This window comes from Coturnix japonica, chromosome 3 (assembly GCF_001577835.2).
Source record: "Coturnix japonica isolate 7356 chromosome 3, Coturnix japonica 2.1, whole genome shotgun sequence".
NCBI lineage: Eukaryota > Metazoa > Chordata > Aves > Galliformes > Phasianidae > Coturnix > Coturnix japonica.
Window position 1 is genome coordinate 83,175,382 of NC_029518.1, and position 23,674 is coordinate 83,199,055.

General features: G+C 38.7%; 1 protein-coding gene and 1 long non-coding RNA gene across 17 annotated transcripts in view; both read right to left on the reverse strand.

Annotated features, from left to right (window-relative positions):
* The window catches only part of DLGAP2 (DLG associated protein 2), a 454,289-nt gene that overhangs the window by 92,065 nt on the left and 338,550 nt on the right, over positions 1-23,674 (reverse strand). For 9 of the 16 annotated variants that reach the window (XM_015859338.2, XM_032443246.1, XM_032443247.1 and 6 more), the window contains one exon: positions 12,621-12,686. The exons of the other annotated variants lie outside the window; for them this stretch is intronic. In XM_015859338.2, the coding sequence (XP_015714824.1) occupies positions 12,621-12,686 (66 nt within the window). The remainder of the gene's footprint in view (positions 1-12,620; positions 12,687-23,674) is intronic. 16 annotated transcript variants of the gene reach the window in all.
* LOC107312155 lies at positions 6,795-8,085 on the reverse strand. The gene is made up of 2 exons (XR_001554414.2): positions 7,978-8,085; positions 6,795-7,107 (listed from the first exon to the last, which is right to left on the reverse strand). It is a non-coding gene; the product is annotated as an uncharacterized LOC107312155 (long non-coding RNA).

The window sequence follows — 23,674 nt, forward strand, 5'->3', positions numbered from 1 at the left end:
GACTCGATCTCTAGAGATCCCTTTCAACCCCTACAATTCTGTGATTCTGTGATTCTGTGAATTGCTCAGGTTGGAAAAGACCTTAAAGATCGAGTCCAATCATGATCTAACCATACCACCCTAACTCTAACACTTGTTACGTATAGCAACATAACCAGACACTGAACATCAGCCTCTAGAGGTAACACAGTAAGCAAGAGCACTTTAAGAGGCATCTATGTCAAAATTATATTCCCACCACTGGTGAAAAATTGGTACCTGCACATTGTCCTGAAATCAATTAATATGTACCTTTTTCCAATTAATAAATGTTATATTACCTTCAATAGAGAAAGCAACTTGTAAGTCTTTAGCAGCAGTGATCTTATAACCCAGTGCTCCAAATTTCTTATAGTAGTAGATGAATACAATAAAGTATTCATCCTGGGTGCAATGCTGCTGCACTAAAATCAGAGCAGGTCTTATGTCCAAAAGTTACCTCTAGATTTTATCATGGCATGAAACTGATACCTGTGTGTATATATAATTTTCTGCTTCTATCTTGTGTTTATAACCTTGTATTTTTAATTTAGTTTTTAGGCTTTTCACTTTAAAATAAAAATTTGTTACTGTTCATTACTCAATCTGTTGTACTATTTAGCTTATAATACCCCTCACAAATGAAGTTACAAAAAGGAAATAACATAATTTTTGATTATCCAATTAAAAGTTAAACCATACATAGACAAAGCAGTAAATTATAACAGCGTATTGAGATTAAGCCACATAAGTAGCATTGTAATTAATGGCACTTAACCCAGCATATTACCAAACATTATCAAGGGAGTAATAACAGTTCAAATGTTGAACTTAGACTGTGCTTCTCGTAAAAGGGTTCTAAAGCACCTGACAGAAATTACTGCATTAGCTTGTACAATCTCATGAGGCACTGTTCTCACTGTTCTCTTTTGCAGGAAGGGGAACTGGAACAGCAGCAGTGTGTTCCAAAATGGCCGTGGATCTGCTAGTTTTCATTTCATAGTTCTATGTGTCAAAGGGAGACGGAAGGAAACTCCTTCATCAAACTGAGACACAACAGCAAGAGCCCTCCCCAAGCCATTTCATTAATACCTTGAACATCTGTGAAAGAAGGTAAATCCTGAACTATGAATTGCCAATGAATTTCAAAACAAAAGAAATACACCCCCCCCCCAAAAAAAAAAAACCACCAAAAAACCAAAACCAAACAAATACCAAAAGCAACAAAGAAAAACAACAACAAAAAAAGAAAGACATTCAAAAGAAAGAGCCAAAAAGGATCTAATTTAAACATGTTCCATAGACCAAAACTCTCAGTTCTTGGTGACTTCTTTTGGCCTCATATACCATCTGACAAAGCTCAGAAAGCTTCAAAACATTTTCACCCTGATACATCCCTAGGAATGTTAGATAGCCTGATTTGCTAGCCTGCAATGGGTAATGTAACAACAGCTTTTCCGTCCTTCATGGCTCCCTGTGATTCAAACTCAGTATAACTATTGAAAAAAATATGTTTTCTGTATGTTGCTTCCACAGACATGTCATTGTATATGCCTCGTACAACTTGGTTGTTGTTTTGTTTTCTTTTTTTAAATACAGTAGCTATAAACTGCTGTAGGCATTTAGTAAGCATAATCAAAGTAATTAAAAACTGAAATAAAAGGGGCATTTTCTAAAAGTAATTTTCCTTCTAATGGATCAACTGCACCACTCAACTTGCTGTTATCAGCAAACTTGTTGAGGGTTCACTCGAGCGTCAACATCACCAGTGAGTCATCGATGTTGGTGATGAAGTAACTGATATTGAATAAAGTTCCAAATTACTTTACATGTGTATCTTTTAAGTTTGGGCTCTGCTCAGGATATCAAACCAGTTCAATGTCAAAGGCACCACTTCCTTTTCTGACGAGCTATCATAAAACTTTCAACATTTTGGCTTGTTATAGACATATTTGTCAAGTCACCTGTGCTCTGCACCACTCATTCAAGACTCTTTGGGATGTCTGTTTCAGGGCTCAATGAAACAGTTAAGCTATGGCTGATTGAATTACTGTATGATAGCATATCAGTGTAATTGCCATGCGCTAGCTCTTAGCCTGCCAGAAACACAAAGAAAAATGTGCTAGCTTGAAATTTGATTAAGCTAACATGCTTTTCAAGCATTTGGAAGGGGCTAGAAATGTGCCTACGGTCAATGCCCACAGCTCGGCTGATTCACAAAAGCTTACAACACCATGACATTCATGTGTGCTGTTTTTTTTTTTATCTCCTGAAATGTTTAAGGAGAAAGTTAATACAATTTTGTATAAAAAATAACTAATACTCTAAAAATATCAAAGTAATTGAGAATACTAATGTCTAGTCCCTCAGAGAAAGTGCCACTGTCAGGACCAAGTTACTGAAGAGAGACAGAAGAACAAGCAAATATAACCCCATGTGGTCAGATGAATGGAATCAGAAAGAAACTATAGGTGGGTAGAGTAATGCCTTTTCTTTTTAGGTTCTTTTATTGTCTTTAATGGATATTTGGCTAACACATAAAGACTACGTGGGACCTAGACCAAGGCACAGGCTGGTAAATCAGGGAGAATCTGGTAATTCCAAAATACTGAAAGTCTCTTAAAGTCCTTATTTCCAGGAACTACTGCATAGATATAAGTCAACATTTAACCCTGACAGGTGCAAGGACCCCTGCATCCTTTCTCATCTACTGTAATTCTCTCTCTGGTACACTCTGTAATTTTCTGCCTTTTCCCCCCCTTTTTCCTGGTTATTCTTCTCTACTTTCTGATGCTAAAACAGCTGCTCTCACATTCCAAGCAGATGTTAGTTTCCCTCTCTTCAGGGACTGGTCACAGTTTTTAAAGCATTCAAGATTCTTCCTTGTGTCAGTCAGCATCAAGGGGAAAAAGCGCAGTGCAATGACCAAGAATATTGTTTGAAATGATGAATTAGACTGAATATGAACGAATATGAACGTGCTGTGATAAAAGGGTCAAAATCCTTTAAATAATGAAAAATCTAGGTTGTGCAACTCTGAGTTCCTGGAACACTGCTCTTTGCTAAAGGGAATCAATGGAAAAGCATTGGAAATCTCTGACAATCAAAACAAGTGCATTTTTGCACAAATTATTTTTGTATAAATCTTTTTATCTGTTACACATTGAAAGAAAGTTTCAGGAGCAGGACGTTAATACCTGGAAATACTAACCGGTGCCTGATTTTTGCTCTTTTTGATTCATTTTTCTGCAAAATACTTCTTTTTATTCCAAAATTAGTTTAAATTGCTTTAAGCTTCTAAGCCTCTTGGTAAGCTGCTTACCCATCTGAAACATTTTTGCCGTTTTCATTGGAGTAGAAGCAGCTCATTTGGATGGTGTATCCAATACAATGCAGTGTAAAAAGGAATACCTAATCCAGCTCTGGAAAAGATGTGGCATGGAAAACCAGACTGCTGCACTGTGCAGTTTAATTAGTACTTCAGTGTATTAAGAAAAACAAACCTTCACAGCCTAGCCTATAGCAAATAGAAATATTGAAAGTAACGACTGCAAGTATATTAATCAATTAAATATATTTTAGATATTACAAATGAGTATATGAAATGTTTTTGCTGGAGATTTGTCTGTCCAAGGACTGTATCCTCATTAACTTGACATTTCTATTGGCTTTATTCTAACCTTGAAGAGGAACATCTTCAGAGATTGAGTAGACTGACTAACCTGTCAAGTGCAAGAAATTCTGAAGCACCTTAACCTGCTATTCTGATCTCAAGATATTTCTATCCTATGTAACACAATACCTTACACAAAATTTACATTAAAATGGAAAGATTGGGTTATTACCTGACTTTAACCTCCAGCTTTTGAAGAAGGCTTGTATTTTCTGTTACACTGACTTGATGGATTTGCACCACATGCAGCACTACTTATCTAAAAATTCCCATCTAACACCTCAGGCTTCTAACTTGAAATATTGAAGTTTGAGGGGTAGCATTTCCTCAAAACAGATAATCAGCTCTATCAAGCCTACCACAACAAGGTCGTCTATGCAGCCAATCTCTCCGTACACTCAAAGGAGAAAATCAGGCAGTTCTGAGGACATAAAGCCAAGCACCGAAATGCCTGAGGCTATCAAACAAACACAGTCACGGGATCCATTTGAATTCCTGTCTTGTTCTGACACTTAAGCACCTGACACAAGCCTGAAAAATAAATGCCTATCTATTCAGTATCCCAGGCACTCCTTATGATAGGCACACATGGAAGTGCTTATACCAGTAAACTAAAAAGAAGTCAAGGAGGTTATCAGTCCAAAGTAAAACTGTCGCTATTGTAGTTTCGGACAATGTAAATCAGACTATTCCAACCAAAATACAGATATGATCTCAGAAATAACAGGGGCCAAGGGTTACAGCAAATATGCCATCTGGATGTGGTTTTATTTTGGAATGTGAGAAACCAGCACGATTCAACTCAGTCTGAAGTATATGTCTCAAAAATGTCGGATGAATGCCACCCTTCAAATACATATTTATCTCTGCTGACTACAGGGAAAGCTGTAGGTGATAGATTCTGATGCAGAAAACTACATCATAAATATCTAAAGGTAGGTGATCTGAAGCACATGTTTAATGATAAAAAATGGAAAATGATTTGACAGCCCAAGCTAATTCAGTGTAACCACATGATGAATAACGTCCAAGGATGTTTTTTATAACTCCTGTGTTAGATAAAAATGGACATGCAAATTCTATTCCGAAAACAGCATCAGTGACCAGAACATACTAATTTGGAGCAAAGTCAGAAAACCCAATGGGAGAATAAGGAGCATATGGAGTGATGCCATTTATTTAGTGCATTTGGAGTTTTGAACGCTGACGCAGATATCTGCAGGTGGAACAAATATTTGATGGTACCCAATTATATCTTTAAGTAGAACAATTCTTTTACTTTGGCTCCATCCATCTTTCAAACAGAGATTAGTAGATTAGCAATTTAGCATCACAAAAGATTTATTTCTGAGATAAATAAAGTTGTATAGGAAATGCATGCAGTTATCTGCCCATGAGTGAAAATGAGATCTTAAATATGATGGAGGTGGAAGAATTGAGGGGGAGATGCTCAATACTCGAGGCCAGGTTGAATGGGGTCCTGGCAGCCTGGTCTAATATTAGACATGGAGAAAACGTACCAATCACTGGGGAAGGCTGTGATCAGAGACATGCTGAAACAAGGTTAAAACAGACTTCTTAACACAGAGAACATCTGTGAAAAAGGAAAAACGTTGAAAGAAAGAAAGCACAGGGTGACACCATCCCCACATCTTATAGGTGGAAGAATGGGCACCTTCACTTGTATGGTAGAAATGAGGCAAAGTATTTCTCCCAGACCATCTCCATTGCTTTGAAGTGTATGATGTCGTAGCACAAATATATGTGTAACATACAGCTCTGCACCAGGTTTTTTAGGTTCAAAGTACAGCACTGCTTTCCACATTGACAACAGCACTGTGACAGAATTAAGTCCACAAAATGAATTATTGCTGACATTTTCTCAGACTCTGCCTGATTAGTGAAGCTGTTGACAAAAAATATAAAATATCAGAACTTAATTGACCTAAACTAACCCAAAAATGTGTGTATTATCCTGTAGTGTGGAAAAATGCAGCGATATTTAGTCAATCTGGCTTTATTATAAGTATTATTTAAAAATCATCTCTAAGAAAACTAGTATAAATGATTTCAAATACAGACCAGAAAAGCCAGCCTAACACTACTAAACTTCTTTTGATCCTTCTTTTACCTGGCTTCATAGGGTTTGTTTTGTTTTGTTTTGTTTTTCCCCAAAAGAGAAAGTGTTGCTGCTTGTAGCTAACAGGTCAAATACAGGAGACAATCGGATTCCCTTGCTATCACTAAAAGTGCAGCCATTTTTCTCATCAGACTCTAACAATCGTTTTGTTGCATGTCAGCAATTAAAGACAACTAAAGTAATTGGGTAGTAGAGTTCAAAGATTTATAGAAGAATCTACACACAAAATTGAGAAATCCTTGTCCCACTGATAGCAAGGATAGATCTCCCATTAACTCCACAAGGGCTGGAATTAATCCTGAATGTTTGCTAGGAAAAGGTTTTGTTTAATTTACCAATGAACCTTGTTACTTGAAGAGGATCACCTCTAATTGAGACCATGTATCACAGAAGTTCCACCTCATGCTGGAACAAAATAATTTTACAAGAAGCCCAGAAGCATCCCCATTTGGGAAGAGAATGGAATGGAGAAGTGAAACGTGCTCTGCTGGAATCCTACCATGGATGTCAGTGGGACCAAGATTTAATCCCAAGGATCCAAACAAGTTGAACCAACTATTCAGCTGAACTGAACTACCAAATCTCTGAGGCTTCCTTTCTAGTAAGACATATTTTTCATTGATTAACAGATGAAAAACATCAGAAAGAATGTTGGCATTTATGAGCTTCTGCCTTTTTTTTTTTTCGCCCTCCTTTTAGTTTCTGAAATTCCTCTTAATTTGCACTTTATTTCTGACTATTCATGACAGAGGACATTTACCAGTCTCTGTAATACCAAGCAAACTGCATGAACTTAAGTTTCTATATCCACATAGAAATATTTGTTACTCTATAAAAATGGGTATGTATTCAAGACTTGCTTTGTTGAGTGTGCTTTTGAGAAAGAAATAACCTAAGCATTAATTCTTGGAAGCATCGATTATTGCCAGAGAACATACGACTGTTCAATTTAAAATGCACTTCTACTTCAAAATACCTTTTAATTTTTTTTAAAGCATTCAATAAAATCTTTACATTGTCAGTACTGAAGAAAATGATTTGATTTTGTTGTTTGTTTCAGCATCAGTTCTTTGCAGCCTTTTGATTCACCAAAAAAAAATTCAACATTTCATTCTTGGTCTGACCCAAAACAATTATTCCTTTTATTTTCAGGAGTTCATCATTATCTTCCTTGCTGCACCCCCTTGGTGCTGCCTCTTGCTGGTTTGCCATTCTATTGTGAACTTTTCTGCTCTGCTGAACCCGCTGAGGTGGAGGAGGTCTCATCCTTATTTACCTATGGGGTACAGGAAAAAACAGCAGCCTGGTGACATGTTCCCTTTTAAATGTGTTGCCATAGTAACAGGCAGACAATCTCCCTCTTTCCATAACCTTCAGACTGGGAATTTTTCAAATCAGGGTGCAGCCTCTTTTTCTATCTGGCTGAGCTCTACCTGAGGTCTGTGAGAAGCAATGAAAACATTCAGTGTCTTTTCCTGCCACCAGATGATGGGACAAAAGGTGAACCCTGCTCCTGGGACCAGGTATTGGTGTAAATACCACACACTCCAGACAAACCTGACACATTCTCTTATGAGAAAAATGACTTTGTAGAAACGTGCAATGGTGAAATAGAATTTTAGAAGAAGTTGTGCTAAGAAGTGAAAACTGAGCTCACTACTGAAAGTCTGGGCTGCATCAAAAACATCTGGAGGTGTTGATCCTGCTACAGCCATGCTCATTATGAATAGAGACAGACTGAATTGGTGGCTGGAACAGTGAGACTGCCATGGCCATGAACATCCACGCTTTGCCAGTCTGAACTGTCCTCCAGACAGAGTCTGAGCAGCCTACAATGAGCATGGAGGCAAAGCATGATGACTTTTACATAGTTGAAGCTGCCCATCATGGGAATATATTTCAAAGGCTGTATGTTTGATCCTGTTAAGAGGAGATGGTATGAAGAAGACCTGTAGTGGAGAAGGTAAGCACAGCAAGGCATTGAAAGAGTCAGTCTGTCATCTCCATTGGAGCCAATCCTCTGCCCATGTGAAGGTGTGAACTAAGGATCAGCTACTTATCTAGGTTACAGAAGTGACCAGGGTGTGCATGCAGAAGAGCAAAGTAGGAACCTTTTTCTAACATCCCACAGCTAAAGCTGCTTCACCTTCTTTCTGCATCCTCTCTCTTTCCCCTGTTCCAGAACAGACACTGGAATTAGTATTTCAGATGTGGTCTAACAACGGCACGAAGTTTCTGTACGGAAAAATATATTTACTTGGCTACTGAACTTTACAGCCATCTCATCCGGCCAGCCCTGTCTGAATACATGACTCATTTAGACAAAAAATATTGTTCTTTTTGACAAAGTAACAAATGTGAAACCCCCTTTGTATTCAGTAGTAGAAACAGATGAATAATTCATAGCAAATAACCCATTTGATTAATCTTACATCCTTACAAAGTTCTTTTCGTGTTTGTGAATCGACCTTGGGCCTAATGGGATTTTTGCAGAGTTAGCTAACATTATGAGGTGTTTAGCTTTTACAGACAGCCTCTGCTCTGTCAGTTGTTTGCAAGCATTTGTTGCCAACAGCCTACAGTTAAAATGCAGAATACTTAGTATGATTTTATAGGATGCTCAGAAAATAGGATATAATTTTGTTCTATGAACTAAAGTGATTCACAGAAATCAGTCCTCAAACATAACTATGAGGTAAAGTTCAAAATTTGTTTTCTGACAAATTTCATCATATCTACAAAGCTCTGCAGTGCACTATAACTTCTAGGTGCAGGAACAGCAAGGATCTGAAATGGGATTATTTATAAGTATGATGGAGACTTAAACACAACAGACACTGAGACACTGACAGTACTGAGAAAGGGCTGGATAATTAGGTGGAAAAACAGACATACTGGAAAGTCAGGCTTTTTTTTTGTTTGCTTCATAAACAGCTATATCCTTATTCTCCTTTCAACATATAAGGTCATGAAGGCATGATCATGCAATCAAAAGTGACTGAATAACTATGAGTTACTGTCTCACACTTGAACCACACAAATTAATCAAAAGCATGACTGCAACTATTGTGGAATAAAAATATAGTCTTCTAACCTGCCCTTAAACTCCCTTGTATTTTACTTCGCATTTGGGGTAGATTAAGAGCATAATTAGCAATTACAAACCACCGATAGAAGTTTTAACCTTTTCCTTAACATCAACTTGATACCCTATCTGTACTTGAAAACATAACAGAAATTCACTGAAACAGAAAATTTTAAATGCCAATTTTCTTACTGTGTAAAACATAGGGAGCTGCTAAGTGTTTAACTATGGTAAAATAAGTGCCATTCTTGCCCATAAAAAGGAGTCAAAACATTTTTTTTCAGTAATCTCTTTTCCCCCTTTGCTGCATCCATCTATTAAGATCTGTATTTGAAGAAAAATTCATCCTATCTTCTACTTTCAAGTGTTTCCCCCTCCCCCACCCCCCCCACTCTCATCTGAATGCCATTTAAACACGGCTCATTTTCCATATGCTTCTTGCTTAAACTGTTCTATTTGTTTTTTTTACACACCCAAAGTGAACTGTTGCTTTACTCTGCACATGCCTGAAGGGAATTATTGTGAACGCTTTGAGTTTGTACAGAAGAGTAATTCTATACATAATGTTCAGATCGCATAACTGCTGGATAGAATAAAGCTTGGAACTGGAAGAAATCCGGTTTGTATGCTCAGTAACTCAGAGCAAGCAGCTTGAGATCATGCATGCCAGATCTTTTGCTCCTTTTATTATGTCCTGCTACCTTTATCAGATTGCTTCTCCCATAATTTTTGGTGCATGTGTGAACTTGCAGCCATGCACATACTTACCCTGATCTCTGTTAAAGAAATAGTAATGCAAAAGCTCTGAAATGTTGCTTGAGAAAAGACTATGAATGCCTGGGCAAGCCCTTTTAAAAGAATCCATCACACTTCTGCCTGCATTAACTAATGAGCTCTTTTACAGAATCAATAATGTAACAGTTGAGATCAGCCCTATCCCTTGATACCTTTTCCCAATTAAGGCAGGGGATCATTGTATTAATATTATTTAGTGATTATTCAGCACTTTCACTCTGGTGAAATACTATGCAAACACGTATTAATTCCCACCAAAGCCCAGAAACCTCAGTAGGAAACATAAAATCCATTTTACAAATAAGGGCCTGAAGCCAGAGATCTTTCAATACCAGTGAGATAGTAACTTGAAGCTCCTTAGGACAGTGAGCAGGTATAAGAGTCTAAAATAATGAATGCTCCTGCAGTGAGGTCTACCATAACTAAACTAACATTGCCTCTCTTCTGCCTTGACTCAGGACAATTACTGTACTTCTCGAGGGAAGCTCTTTTTGTGTTTTGTTTTTTGAGGAATGGGTGCCTCAAGCAGTCCTTTGGATAGAGGATGCTTATACAAAAAGGTTAAATAGCCAATGGAATAAAAAGAGAAGGACCAGACCCATAGCACAGTGACTTGAGAAACCTCTTTGGACATTTGCAGTTTCACAGTTGAGTGAGGAGAGCAGGATTTCGTTATAGAAATACTATGGGCATGCACCTCTTTCCATTCGTTATCTAGGAGATTCTGGTACTTAACAGAGGGCTCCAAAAGGGGCTCAAAATTTAGGAGCAAAAATAAATCTTCCCTTGATTTTAGTATTCTTTTTCTGTCCTCCAAACAAAAATAGCTGAAGTTTCCTACAGCACTTTAGTTTCTTTTGGTAGAACAGTTGAGAATTTATTCTTGTTTTTTACTTTCCTTCTCCTCATTTGTATTGATTCCTCCCCACATTCTTCATAGTTGGGGAACATAATGCCATAGTGGGATGGACAGTACGGCAATAACAGTGGAGGTGACAAAGCCCTTGGCTGCGGCAAATGAGAACAAACCCAAACACAGCAGCTGCAGACACAAAAACAAAGGAAAAAAGCTGCTTACCTTCAGAAGGTCTCAGGTAGACAGAGAGCTCCAACAAGAAACCCCCCTACATCTACTGCCAACCCTCAAATGAGATCTGGGAAGGGTTGGATCCTGGCTCTGCACCTTCCACTCACTCAGGTGCACCTGAGCTCCTCTGGGTTGGCCCTGCCTTCCCACCAGGTGCTCCATTTCTGATTTAGCATTTCTGCTACAGGGTTCTAGTTGATTGATCAGTTTAGTATACCTCTTTGTGTTAATCTTTAATAATCTATTTCATATGAAGCTCCTTACTCCTGTAGACATCTGACGTTTAATATTACTAACTTATATGTCATTTGCTCTGACTTTAAAGAAATTATTCATTTCTTTCTCAACCAAATGGAAAGGAGAACAGTTTTGACATACTTCTAGGGCATGATTCATCTCATCCTAAGTTAAACTTCTAAAATAGATCAAATCCAGATATCTAATTTAGACATCTACATCTGAGCTTACTTTCTAGCTCTTAGATGCAATGAATTCTGACCCAAGTTATCTGACCTCCTTTCTATGTCCTGTGAAATGAGGTAGCAGGGCAAAAATAAATAAACACCAAGAGATGTCCTTTCCATGATTTATTGATAGGATTCACCTGTGAGATTCTTATAGAGCCTCACATTTAATTATATCTCCCCTCTTATACAATTATAATTTAGGCAGAAACTGAGAAGCTAAACTAAACAATCCCCAGTTTCTTAATGTATCCATCAGTCCAATCTTTGGAACATAATCCAAACATTATTTGTCTCTGAGTTTTCAGTATTAATTGAATAAACAAGACCAATAGGAACATCTTTACACTGAAGACTTACAGAAGACCGTGACTTGAGTGTAACTGAGTCATAGCTTTTCAGAAAATCCTCTTCTAAGAGTTTATTTAAACGTAATGGTTTCCCCTGAATGGCTTCCTGCTCTTTGTTCAAACAGTTTCCCCCCCCACCCCCCCTTAACATAGCAACTACGACTTATTTTCCTATCAGCATGCAGCATTAAGGCTTATACAACTGCTTTCAAATACAAAAATAACAAAATACATAAAATACGCTGTTGTGATATATTAATACAAACACATACATAACACGAGAAAAGCTACTATGTTCTAAAATGTGTGTTCATTTTGAATAAAGGGAGCTCTAACAAGAAAATACACAAAAAAAAACACTTTCCATATTTCTATTCCAAAATTAACCACATAAAGTAGTTGCACATAAAACAAAATCTTGATGGATTTCACATAAAACAGCAACAATCTGAATGAAATTGTGGGAACAAAAACCTCAATTTTTCACAACATATGAAGTATTTATCTGGACGCACTGAAGCCAGTGGGGTGTTTTACTAATAGCTCTGGGATGCATCATGATTTCATTCATGAGCTCTATGGGCTTCTGATTTCTTTCTGCTGCTGTGTTTTGTTTTGTTTTTTTAAACTGAAGAGGTGACATTAAAAACTCTTTCTGTAATTATTCTGTTGTCTGGAGGGTAGAGATAAAAAGAAAACGACAAAAGAAGGAAAGCTGATAACTTCCTTGAGCGCCTTCTTTTGAATTGCTGGCTGCCAGATGCTACCCAGATCTGACGTTTTTCTGCTTTAGATTCTCTAACCTGATGTAGCAGGTGAGAAATCCCTGGAAGGACTGGGCTGAGAGGTCTGAGGCCACTCTCATGAACACGAATGGTGCTGTGCTCATTGTGGGCTTTGCTGCAGGGGAAAGCTGTGCCGCAGAGCAGCCTCCTGCCTACCCCCATGGCTGCACCCAACCTCAGGGTGCGCAAACAGAGCAAGTTATCTGAGAGATGACATCTGTACCTATCTCCTCCTCTGGCGTCCCTGGAAAACTGAAGCTCGACTTGAGCAGATCGCCACCCTCGTCTTCTGAAAAGACAGAAACAAAGTAGCTATTTAACAGTGCTGATATTTCTACATACCCAGACATACACTCTCTGCTGGTTTTCACAACCCAGTGATACCTCTTACCATGCAGTATCTCTTCATGTGCTGTTACCTGCAGTATTTACTCTTTTTTTGTTTGTTTTGCCATTAGTTCTAATGTTTTTTAAACTTTAAAAGAAAAATAAAAGATGATTGCCAGACTTTTTCACATCACCGTGGTCATAATATTCATAAGTACTTTTTCAACATCTCTTCCATTGTTCCTTTCATCTTTACATAGTCACACTGAATTCTTTTACCTTTCTGTTTCTGTTTGGTTGCTCTTGTTGGTGGTTTTTGGTGTTGGATTTTTTTTTAATTATTATTATTATTATTATTATTTTTGGTCTTTTAAATATTTATTTCAGGAGGGATGACTGTTGTCAGTCCTCCAGCTAAACCATTTGTATCTCCCAGCTCTGATAACAGTAATTAATGCCACTCATGATTCTCTGGTCACATTTTCTACCTTTCATTCACTGCCAGTTCAGTTCTGTAATTTGGAGCTCTGCTTTTATTGGTTTTGCCTCACTATTCATATTTCCTAGTATCTCAGCGATACAAGCAGCCTTCCACTGTACTGTAACTGCCTGTGTTACAAGCACAACTTCAAAAGAGTGAGAGAATGGAGTACTTCATAGTCCATTGCTATGTGTTCAACAGTAGTTCTTCAGAGAAAGGCAAAATCAGGTACTGCAGACCTTGTTTTGGTTGTGCATGACTGAGGACTGATCATTCCTAACTTTCAGGCAAACAACCTAGCAAGCTGGAACCAACTTTACTAAAAGGTTCCTCAGTTCCCATATCAGGCACATTAGTTTTTGCGGTTCAGCTTATAAGATAAGGCATTTTGCTTGTTTTAGTGCTCCATTTAACAAATAAATGCATTTTGTCTATTTCTTGGTTGTGAACTTTTATTTGTACTAAGTTTTCTTACCAATTATGTCACAGAAAGCAAAATGACTAAATACGTTCATGCAGATACTAAAAATATTGTTCCTGCTTTAGACAGTTCCCAAGGTTAAGAATATACAATAGATACCAATGGGATGTATAGATATTGCATTGAAAAGAAGTCCTGATGATGTTAAGAAAGTTGAAGAAGCTGATCTGTCAAACAAACATCTTGTTTATAGACTCACATGTTAAATAAACTCACTCGGCTAAATGCAGCCTGCTAGAGATCTTGTTAAGTGATGGATAAAAAGTCATACCTAATTTTAAAATGACTGGCATATGAATTCATATTAAACTTTATTTGGAGAGGTAATGGACAACACTAATTAAATAAAAGCACGAATTAGGCAGTTTCCATGGAGACTTTGCTCACATGATCTGGCTACATTGTATAACTCATTTGCGTATCCTCTAATTTGGCTGCACGGGGTTAACAAAGGAAATGAAAGTTAAAACAAAAAAATATTCTGAAGGATTCCTTAAATTCATGTAAATAACTTGATTTCACTTATAGCTTCACAATAAAGAAGCTCCATGTTAAAAGAGTAGTTTTGTATTTCTTGAAAAAGAATAGTTTTTGATTCATTCCCAAGTTTCATCATGTACATGCATTGAGAAACACCTATAGAATGATCTGAAGAAAATAAAATACATTACATTATCTCTCCCATGTAAGATGTCAGCATTAACCTCACAAATATGTTTGAAGTCTACAGTGAGCAGACCAACATTTTAACTGGGCATATAGGGATAGGTCAAGGTGAGATGTCAGGGAGAAATTCTTTACTCAGAGGGTGGTGAGGTAGTGGAACAGGTTGTGCAGAGAAATTATGGATGTCCCATCCCTGAAGATGCTCAAGACCAGGCTGGATGGGGCGCTGGGCAGCCTGAGCAGGTGGGTGGCAACCCTGCCCATGGCAGAAGGCTGGATCTAGATTATTTTAAATTCTCTTCCAACTTAGGACATTTCATGATTCTAAGAAGTCTAGACTAAAGATTTAGGGATAGGATAAAGTAGAATAGACATTTATGGGTTTTATGTGTTTGAGAAAAAAAAAAAAAGAAAAAAAAAAGAGGAAATTTCCTTTGCAAAATGAAAGGCCGTGCAACTAGATCTATAACTCAGATTATGTCTTAGCAATAACATTTCTAAGTAAATTTGGACAGTTAAGTTATTTTCTTTCCACTTCAATTATCCAGTAGAACTACAATCCTAATTTGTCTCTTTCCATAGCTATCCTCTCTGAGCATATTTGTGAATGTTGGTGAGCTTGTTCTCTAAGAGGACAAAAAAAAGTTAGAATTTACATCCAGCAAAAAAGTTGTATCCTTTTTTGAAGAAGGTCAGTCTTGAATGTCTCAAAGGAACTTACAATTTCCTTGCCATACACTAAGATTTATGAATCTGCATGATGGATTTGAGTAGCTCTCAGTGATTAACTTGCTTCCTAAATGGGAAGTAAGTTTTAAACTGAAGACTTCTTACTTCTTTATACTTTATGACTATATCTATTCACATTACTAATTTGATGTTTAGACTATCTTCTCAAAAGGCTACTGTGGTACCTGCAGCCCACAAAGAGACTGAATTTTTGTATTCTGCTCTTATGAAGCTTAAATTAATCTAAATTCTCAGTGGCTTTTTCACGATTTCAAAGACAATCTTTGTGTGAAGCTGAACTGTACTTCAAAGTCATATTAGTCCTTTAGCAATAGACTTACATGGTCTTTGTTTGTTCAGCTTACTGTTTTCCCTAGGAAATACAATTTTTACTGCAGACTATGGAAATGAAAAGTGTAACAGCATCACAGTAACCTTCACATCTCATGGCAGTGAATCCAGGCAGGTTATTACAAAATTCTCCTGCATGCTAGAATTCATGTATCATAAAATGTATGCATTCATTTTATTTCATTCACCCCTTCTATGTCATAGATCAGTAGTATTTCAGCTTGCCTTTTGCTCAAGGTGGCCCTGCTGATAGAAAGTTTTACACCACTGGATGTAAAAGAAAATGGTAGTCATATTATGGAGTGTTTTGACTGACAATATATTGCAAAAAACAATGATATTACAAAATTAGACTGATTTACAATTTACAGTTTCAGGCAATGTAAAGAGCTCACAGCCCAGACCAGGAACACAATCACTAGCTAAAATCCCTTCTACATGTACACCATCTGCATCAAAAAACTCTCTGAAACTGAAAAAATAGTAGAAAATGTCTTCACTCTGAATAGAGCTCACAAGAGTGACAAAAAATGATAGGCTTTAAAAATGCAGAGGCATTTGCTTCTGTGAAAGCTGAATGTATAGTCAAATGATGCTGTGATCTGCATAAAGAAGAGAGCACAAACTGTCATTTGCATCTAATATCTCCTTTTCTTTCTGAAAACCCTGATGGATTTGTCTTGCATTCCAGTGCAACACTGCAGACAACACTTGAGACTGTGATAGGAAGCTTTCACAGCTGCAGCTCTTGACTTAAGCTTCAGAATATCAGCAGACATGACAGAGCTGGAAGCCTGACAGATCCAGACTGCTTATTCAACCCTGAGGCTGCTACAACTACAGTGAGAAATGAAATGGGTCAGTGCTTGAGATCAGCTTCTGTTCTCAGAACAGGCTGTCTCTCTGTTAGGAATGTGCAGTGGCTCCAGCTTTTCCTCACCCCACTGAAGAGACATGGCCTGGGGAAGTGCTTGCTGGCATAGACTGAAGGAGCAAGGGTGTGTGGTGGGGATGATTGTGTTCCATCGCAGTGCAGAGTGTTTCTGAGGAGTTATCAAGCACAGAGTTAGATTTAGGTTCTTCTATTTGTTTGTTGGGGTTTTTTGGGGTCTGGAGAATAGGCTGAAGTACAACATAAGACCATAATAAAACTGCTGAAGGCCATAGAATTACATTAATGTTAGATATGGATAAAGAAGATGCAGTTGATCTCTTGGGGTCAATTTTTCATTGTGCCTGAGCTGTGCTTGTTACATGACAGTAGGTCAGTAGGATATTACTTGGAGTTTTGGGTCAGGAAAGTGAAATTTCTGTACAAGCTAATAAAGGTATTGTCTCTTCTTTCCTGTTCCCTTCCATTTTCCTGTGTTCTAAGTGAGTATTTTGACAGGCATTGCACATAAGCCATCTGCTATCATTTCTTTTCTTCAGCCTTATCCATCCATCAAATTTTATCATCTCAGTTTTAACCTTTCAGTCTGCTCTCTAAGCAGTTTAGTATTAGTTTAAATTATTTTTCTTCAACTCCCAAGTCTTGCACCAAGACGCGTCTCTATGTTGGCTCTCATTTCTTATGCATTCATTCTGCCCTCAGCAAACTGGCATGCTGTTTTCATCTCCAAAATATTCTTCTTCCATAACCCTTCCATCCCCAGAAGAGGTATCAGTCTCAATAAGTTGGCTGCTCACCTACTTTAAAAGGATCATATCAGCAAGACTCATAGTCAATTAACTGCCTTCTCCATCCCTATATGAGAGTAAGGCAGAACTACAACTACAACCCATATTGAACTTCTCAATTTATTGGATTTTAATTTGTTATTGGCCTTCCCTGGACCTCCCACTGATCTTTTTTTTCTGTGTGCTTTTCTTTCAGCCAGTAAGCTCCCTATTGTAACTGTTCTTTTATTTCTGTTTTAAAGCAGCACCTGGCATATTAACTGTGACAATGCATGACAGAAAACAGAGGCACTAAAATGTCTGGATTAAACAGCAGGTGCAACTTCATTTGATCACATAATAACCAAGCATAAAATGCATCTAGAGTACGAATAGAGGACTTGCACCACAACACTCCACAATCACAAAAAACCAAATCACCTGTGTTAGACTACAGATACCTAGATAACTACAAAAGATACCTGCTGTAACTCAAAATCCACTTGTCTGCTATCCAATTAAAGCGTTTCTTACAGGTGTCCTTTGATCCTAACAAATGACATTCCCTCTCAGCTGGAGGGGTATGTATCACTAAGAACTGTCATTATGCTAATAACCTTGGGGAAATGCCTCCATGGATTTTTCCTTTGTTATGTTATCTGCTGGAAGATGACTAATTGGACTAGCTTGGACCATCTCTGGGTGGCCATACTCACTTGTGACAAACCTGTTCCTGGCCAGTCTCTAAGAGTTCACATCTAATCAATACTACAACATCTATGTAGTAAATTAGGCATGGGGAAGGCCCATTCTCTGGCCATGAGGCCAGCTGGCATGGTCTTATCACATATGGTCCCTTCTCATGCTAACTCCCCAGTCAAGCATGGGAATTATTTGGGAGACTGTAAATTAATTGTCCAAGGTCAAAACTAACACAAGTTCTAATAAACATTATAAATAGTTAACCTCCTATTTCCTGGGCCTTTGTCTTGCAGCCATTTTATTGACTGCTACAGATGCAGTCCATACATGTACTGTCATATAGTAGAATACTCTCGTGGATTAATTTGATAGCATGCTGGTAAGCAGGAAATACACAGGAACACTTCTGATTGAAGTAAAGAATAAAGATTATCTCAGGCTATTTAAAGTTATTGGAGGTTTCCTTTGGAAGAGACCTGTGTGAAGAGGAACAGTAAGAAGAATTCATTATTTAAATTCTTCCATTTTTCTCATCACTGCCTCATTTATTTTTTTTTTTCTGTTGTTCCTATTTTTTTTTTACACACAAAAGTGTTCCTGGTGGATCCAGCAATGACCCATTGATTCCAGCAGCTGGCTCCAGCAGTAGCCCAAAGTGGACGCTGCAGAAAACAGCATAAAACAGTGCACATAGACAGATTGCCTAGAAACCCCTTCCAACTTCCTGTAATCAGCACTTAGAGGATGTCCTGAGATGGAAGTACATTTTAGACCAGTGTTTTTAATAGCCACCAGTGGATTTATCCTCTATGGGATTCATCTAATCTTCTCTGAGCCCATTTATACTGATAGCCTGCACTGCATCCTGTGCCAATGCACCTCACAATTTAATTATGCGCAATTTGAAAAAGAATTTCCTTTTTGTTTGTTTATCAGGATGCCCAATAACTTAATTATGCACCCCTCATTCTTCTGTGGTGGAGAATAATGCATCGTTGATCCCTATTCACTTTGTCTATATCATTTATAATTGCGTAGACATCTGTCATATCCCTGCTTCAGCCATCTCTTTTTCAAACTGAGGAATCAATCTGTTTAGTATTTTATCATTGTGAATCCATTCTAAATCTTTCATCATCCTTTTCACTATTCCCTGCATATTTTTGTTGCTCAGCTATGTCATTTTCAGACACAGATGCCAGAAATGTAAATGGCTTTATGGGATGGGTTTTTCTAGAGGCATGATGTAGTTCTCTGCTTTGGATTCTTTTTATTTCTATTTTTCCTTAATATTTTCATCTGCCCATTTCAAAACTTGGAGAATTCATTATTCATATTAAGTTGTGCCCAAGAGACACAACTAGTTTGACTTCTGAAACACAAACACATTTCTCTTACATATTACTCTAATAAATATTGAAGAACCCTGGCATTTTAGTTAGCTCAGGCTACTAACAAGACTGCTCAAACCAAACAATCCGTCTTCCCCCACCACCCCCAGAAGAACAGGACTGAGGAATTCCCTGTCTGTTGCTTTCATCAAATCTACCTTCTTTCATGTAACACAGTGCCAGAGAGCAGGACTTTGAAACTAGACTTCAGCTGTCAGAGAAACTAGCCAGGCACACAGCCTATTAAATCAAGGAGAGGAAGCTGGCAGCATCCCTGCGGTCTTATCTCTGAAAAAGCGTAAAATGAAATATATTGCAGGGAATCACAGAAACTGTCAGGGGTCATCTTAGTCTTGGCAGCACCAATTCCCTCCTCCTGGCTTTTGGCAGCTGAAAATCATCCACAAAACCTGTGTTGTCTTAGCAATATCGTGGTGGTCACCCTGAAAGTCTTTGGTTCCCCACTAAAGCCTTTTCTGAGTCAGCCAGACTCATTTTGCTCCTTGCAAGATGCCTTCTGAGCCGCCCTATCCCTTTTATCCCAGAGATCTGCAAATTCCTTTCTGTCTCCTCTGCCCAGCTTCAACCAATAGATGCAAAAAGGTATGGGATGGTGCTGTGGAGCATTACAGCAGGTTCGTTATTCAGTCATTTTGGAGTTTAAATGACTAACTCAGTTAAATAACTGTATCTCTCTTTATCAAAATTAACAAATGTCTGCAAGCAAAGAGAGGGAGCCAGGGCTAACACCCTTTGTTCAGACACAGCTCTGTGTGATCATACACTTCAAACAGCCTAGAAAATTCCTAAAAGCCCTTTCTTATCTGATTTTTCACAGCTGGAAGGCTGTGTCAAGCTCCTGAATGAGCCATTTCCCTTTACTGCTTTTCAGGAACTGTGAGATAAATGCCAAACCTTATATGTAAAAAAAAAAGTAAGAAACTTCAACAATGTACAAGTTAGTGGCTGTGAATAAAGACCCTTATTCTCTGAACCCAAGTCTTCTGAATACCTCCATAAAACCCACAGCTCTTCCTGATATGGTTCTTGAAAATCCATCCTTTTTTTTTCTTACCCCTAGTTAAATGCAGCTACTGCCTTATGCATGCACTTGTCTTTCACCTGTTATGAGAGCTCTTGGAAAGACTTGCAGCTGCCTCCACTGTGGGCACCCAAGTAAGTCCAAGAAGCGTTTCTTGAGCATTTGCAGAGAGTAAATAGAAGATGGAGGTCAGGACCACTGTTTGGATGATTTGGCACAGCTGCTAAGGCTTCACTGCTGTGTCAGACAGGTGAAGGGCTTATTGAGTTTATTAAAAAGCCTCAAGAAATTGAACAGAAATTGAAAAGAAGACGTACTTTAAAGAGACCAAAGTGTGGAAGAATGCTAGGACAAAGTGTAGGACAAGGTCCAGAAGTGAGAGAGGAATGTACAAGTCACAACACTTGGCTTATAACTCTCTTAGCAAAAAAAAAAGTCCCTGCATTTTCCTGGTCTGTGATGTGAAAATACTGTATCTTTGATGCAATGGATGGATGTCGGTATTTAATGAACTTGTTTTAACTTCTGCACATGCAAAAGAAAATACAATGGACATTCAGAGAGAAATCACTGCAGATATAAGAACTACTCTTGCTGAGCCACAAGTGATGCTGTGTGCTCTGAGAAAGCGGATTTAAGGAAGGGAAAACCGCTGTGCAACAGCAGTTGAGGGAGAGAAGTAGCTCTGAAGGCACCAAGGTCAGTGCTAAGGGGCAGGAAGAACTCCAGGAAGAGGAGGATTTTCATGCAGCACAGCAGAGGCCCATGGAGGAGCAGGCTGTCCCCTGCAACCCATGGACACCATGCAGAGCAGATCTCCCTGTGCAGCCTGCAGGAGCCTGCAGTGCAGCAGTGGATGAGGCCTTAAGACCACAGCCCAGGAGCTGCAGCCAGAGGAGAGTGGCCTATAGTGGGGCAGGAGGGCTGGGAAAGCTGAAGCCTGTGGGAAGCCCAGATGCAATCAGCTGGGGAATGATGGCATCCAGTGGGAGGAATGCCACATGGAGTAGGGGCAGAGAGTGGCCATGAAGGAGCCGCAGAAATGAAGCATTATTGGCTGTCTGCAGCCCTAACTCTCTGTTCCCTGCACCACTATGAGAGGAGGTAGAAGAGAATGGATGGTGAGAAGGTGATTTAGGTTTGCATTCAGTTCTCCAGTCTGTCAGTAAAAGGTAATAAATAACACTAATCTCCCTATGTTGACTGTTTTTCCAATGCAGATAGGGTCCTTATCTCAACCCTTCAGCTCTTCATCACATTTTTTTCCCCACTCATCCTTTGAGGAGAGGGAGTGCGAGCACAGTGTGACGGAGTTCAGCTGCCCATCAGGGTGGAACCATCGCTGTTTACCAATGTGGGAGACATTTAGAAAGAAAAACCTTTGACCGGTGGGATGTGAGGGCAAATTCAGCACTTCCACTGAAAACAGAAATTAGCTATCAGTATCTTCAGCTGTGAAAACCCTCAATAAGGCTTTTTGACATTAGATGATGAAGCTCTGTATTACCATAGATGGTAGTATGGGTTTTCCTCTATGCAAAGGGTTGAAAGGAGAGCAGAGGGAGGGCTGAAATGTATTCATTCCTACACAAGCCAATTTTGGTGAGGACTTCTGTGAATGCATAAGTGCTGGGGTGGTATGATTGACAGCTTATGGCTTTTTATTTAGTAAATATGATTACATAAACTATAATACACGGCTTTTTTTTTTTTTTGGCAATTTAAGCAGATACAGAATACCAGCATCTTTTAAATGAGGATTTTTTTCATCTTAAAATAGCTGTAACCAAAACAAGATTTCTTCCTAGAAAGAACAACAGATCTGAAGCAACCGGCAGGCAAATACTGAAAGATCAGGATGCCTCATTTCTTTGTCCTGTGTTCTCACTGTCCCATGGATATTGCTGAAGTTATGATCAGCTGCTCAAGTACATCCCTGAAACTTACAGTCTTTTCCAAGTGCTTGGTCATTATTTTTACCCTTCACTCCTGCAGTGGTCATGTGATGGAAGCACTGCTTTCTTATCTGCTTTCTCTCATCTTTCTCATCATTAACCAGCTCACTTACTATTCTTTTCATTCTGATCTTTTTAATTTACTTGTCACTTCAGCTGCAATACTACTTAAGTGCAAGTAACACATCACTGGTTAAGGCTCACCTGAATACCTTGTGCATGTGTGTGTGCTCTCAACTACAGGCTCTGTTCTGGTTGTTTATATTACAAAGTCTTTAATGAAGAACTGCAAGTAATTAGAAAGAAACTGTTTCTTCTTCCCACAGCAATTTTCAAATGCAAATTAAAAAATCCCGGCTTAGGATCAATTCAAAATTAATAAATTTTTCAAGTTAAAGACTCAAATGAAAGAAACTTCAGTATTTTTAAAATATTCCCTTACAGTCTAAACATTTTTCACAAGTTGAAGGAAACCAGAAGCAACACACATTTAAGCTGAAAAAATGATACTTTAAAAACACCATTAACAGCGTTCAACAATTGGATATATGTATATATTTTTCCCCCTCATTTTTTCTTATAGATGGGATTTGTTTTAAACTGATCCTAAATGTTCCAGCTTCGGGAAGGTTGTGCTTTACAAAGAATAGGCTTCTGCCAGCTTCCACAGGGTGAGCTTTCTCACTAACGCATTTGTTTAGCACTCCACACAGTGGGTGCATGCCTCCTCAGGTCCTCTCTGGTTGCTCTAGAAACCGTGCAATATATAGGAAGTATTTCTGTGATCACTTAGCATACACAGACATGCTGACACACTATGTTTTACAACCAATTATACTAGGGCCGAGGTGGACATTTTTGGCCTTTCTGTCACTTTTCTGGTGACATCTGGCCACAACCTCTGCTGCTCCTGGGTTATTTGGACTTTTTAAATTATGGAAGCAGAGATGAAGATGAGGGAGAAGCAAGTCATGGTCAGAACTAACAGGCATGTTGGGTTTCTGGACTCTTCACCTTCCCTCCTCATCTGAGAGCTGAAAGAACCCTGTACTCAATGCTGGTGAGGCTGCATCTTGAATATTGTGTTCAGTTTTAGGATCCTCACTACAAGAAAGACATCAAGGCTTTGTGTGTGTGTCTAGAGAAGGGCAACAAAATTGGTGAGGTGTCTGGAGCACAAGTCTTATGAGGAGCAGCTCAGGGAGCTGGGATTGTTTAGCCTGGGGAAGAGGAGGCTCAGGGGAGACCTCATTGCACTCTACAACCTCCTGAAGGGAGGTTGTGATGAGGAGGAGCTTGGCCTCTTCTGCCAGGCAACAATCAGAACCTGAGGAAATGGCTGCAAGTTGTACCCCAGCAGGTTTGGATTAGATATAAGGAAAAACTTTTTCTCTCAGAGAGTGGTGGAATGGCTGCCCAGGGAGGTGGTGGAGTCGCCATCCCTGGCAGTGTTCAAGAGGTGTCTGGATGAGGAGTAACGAGATCTGTTTTAG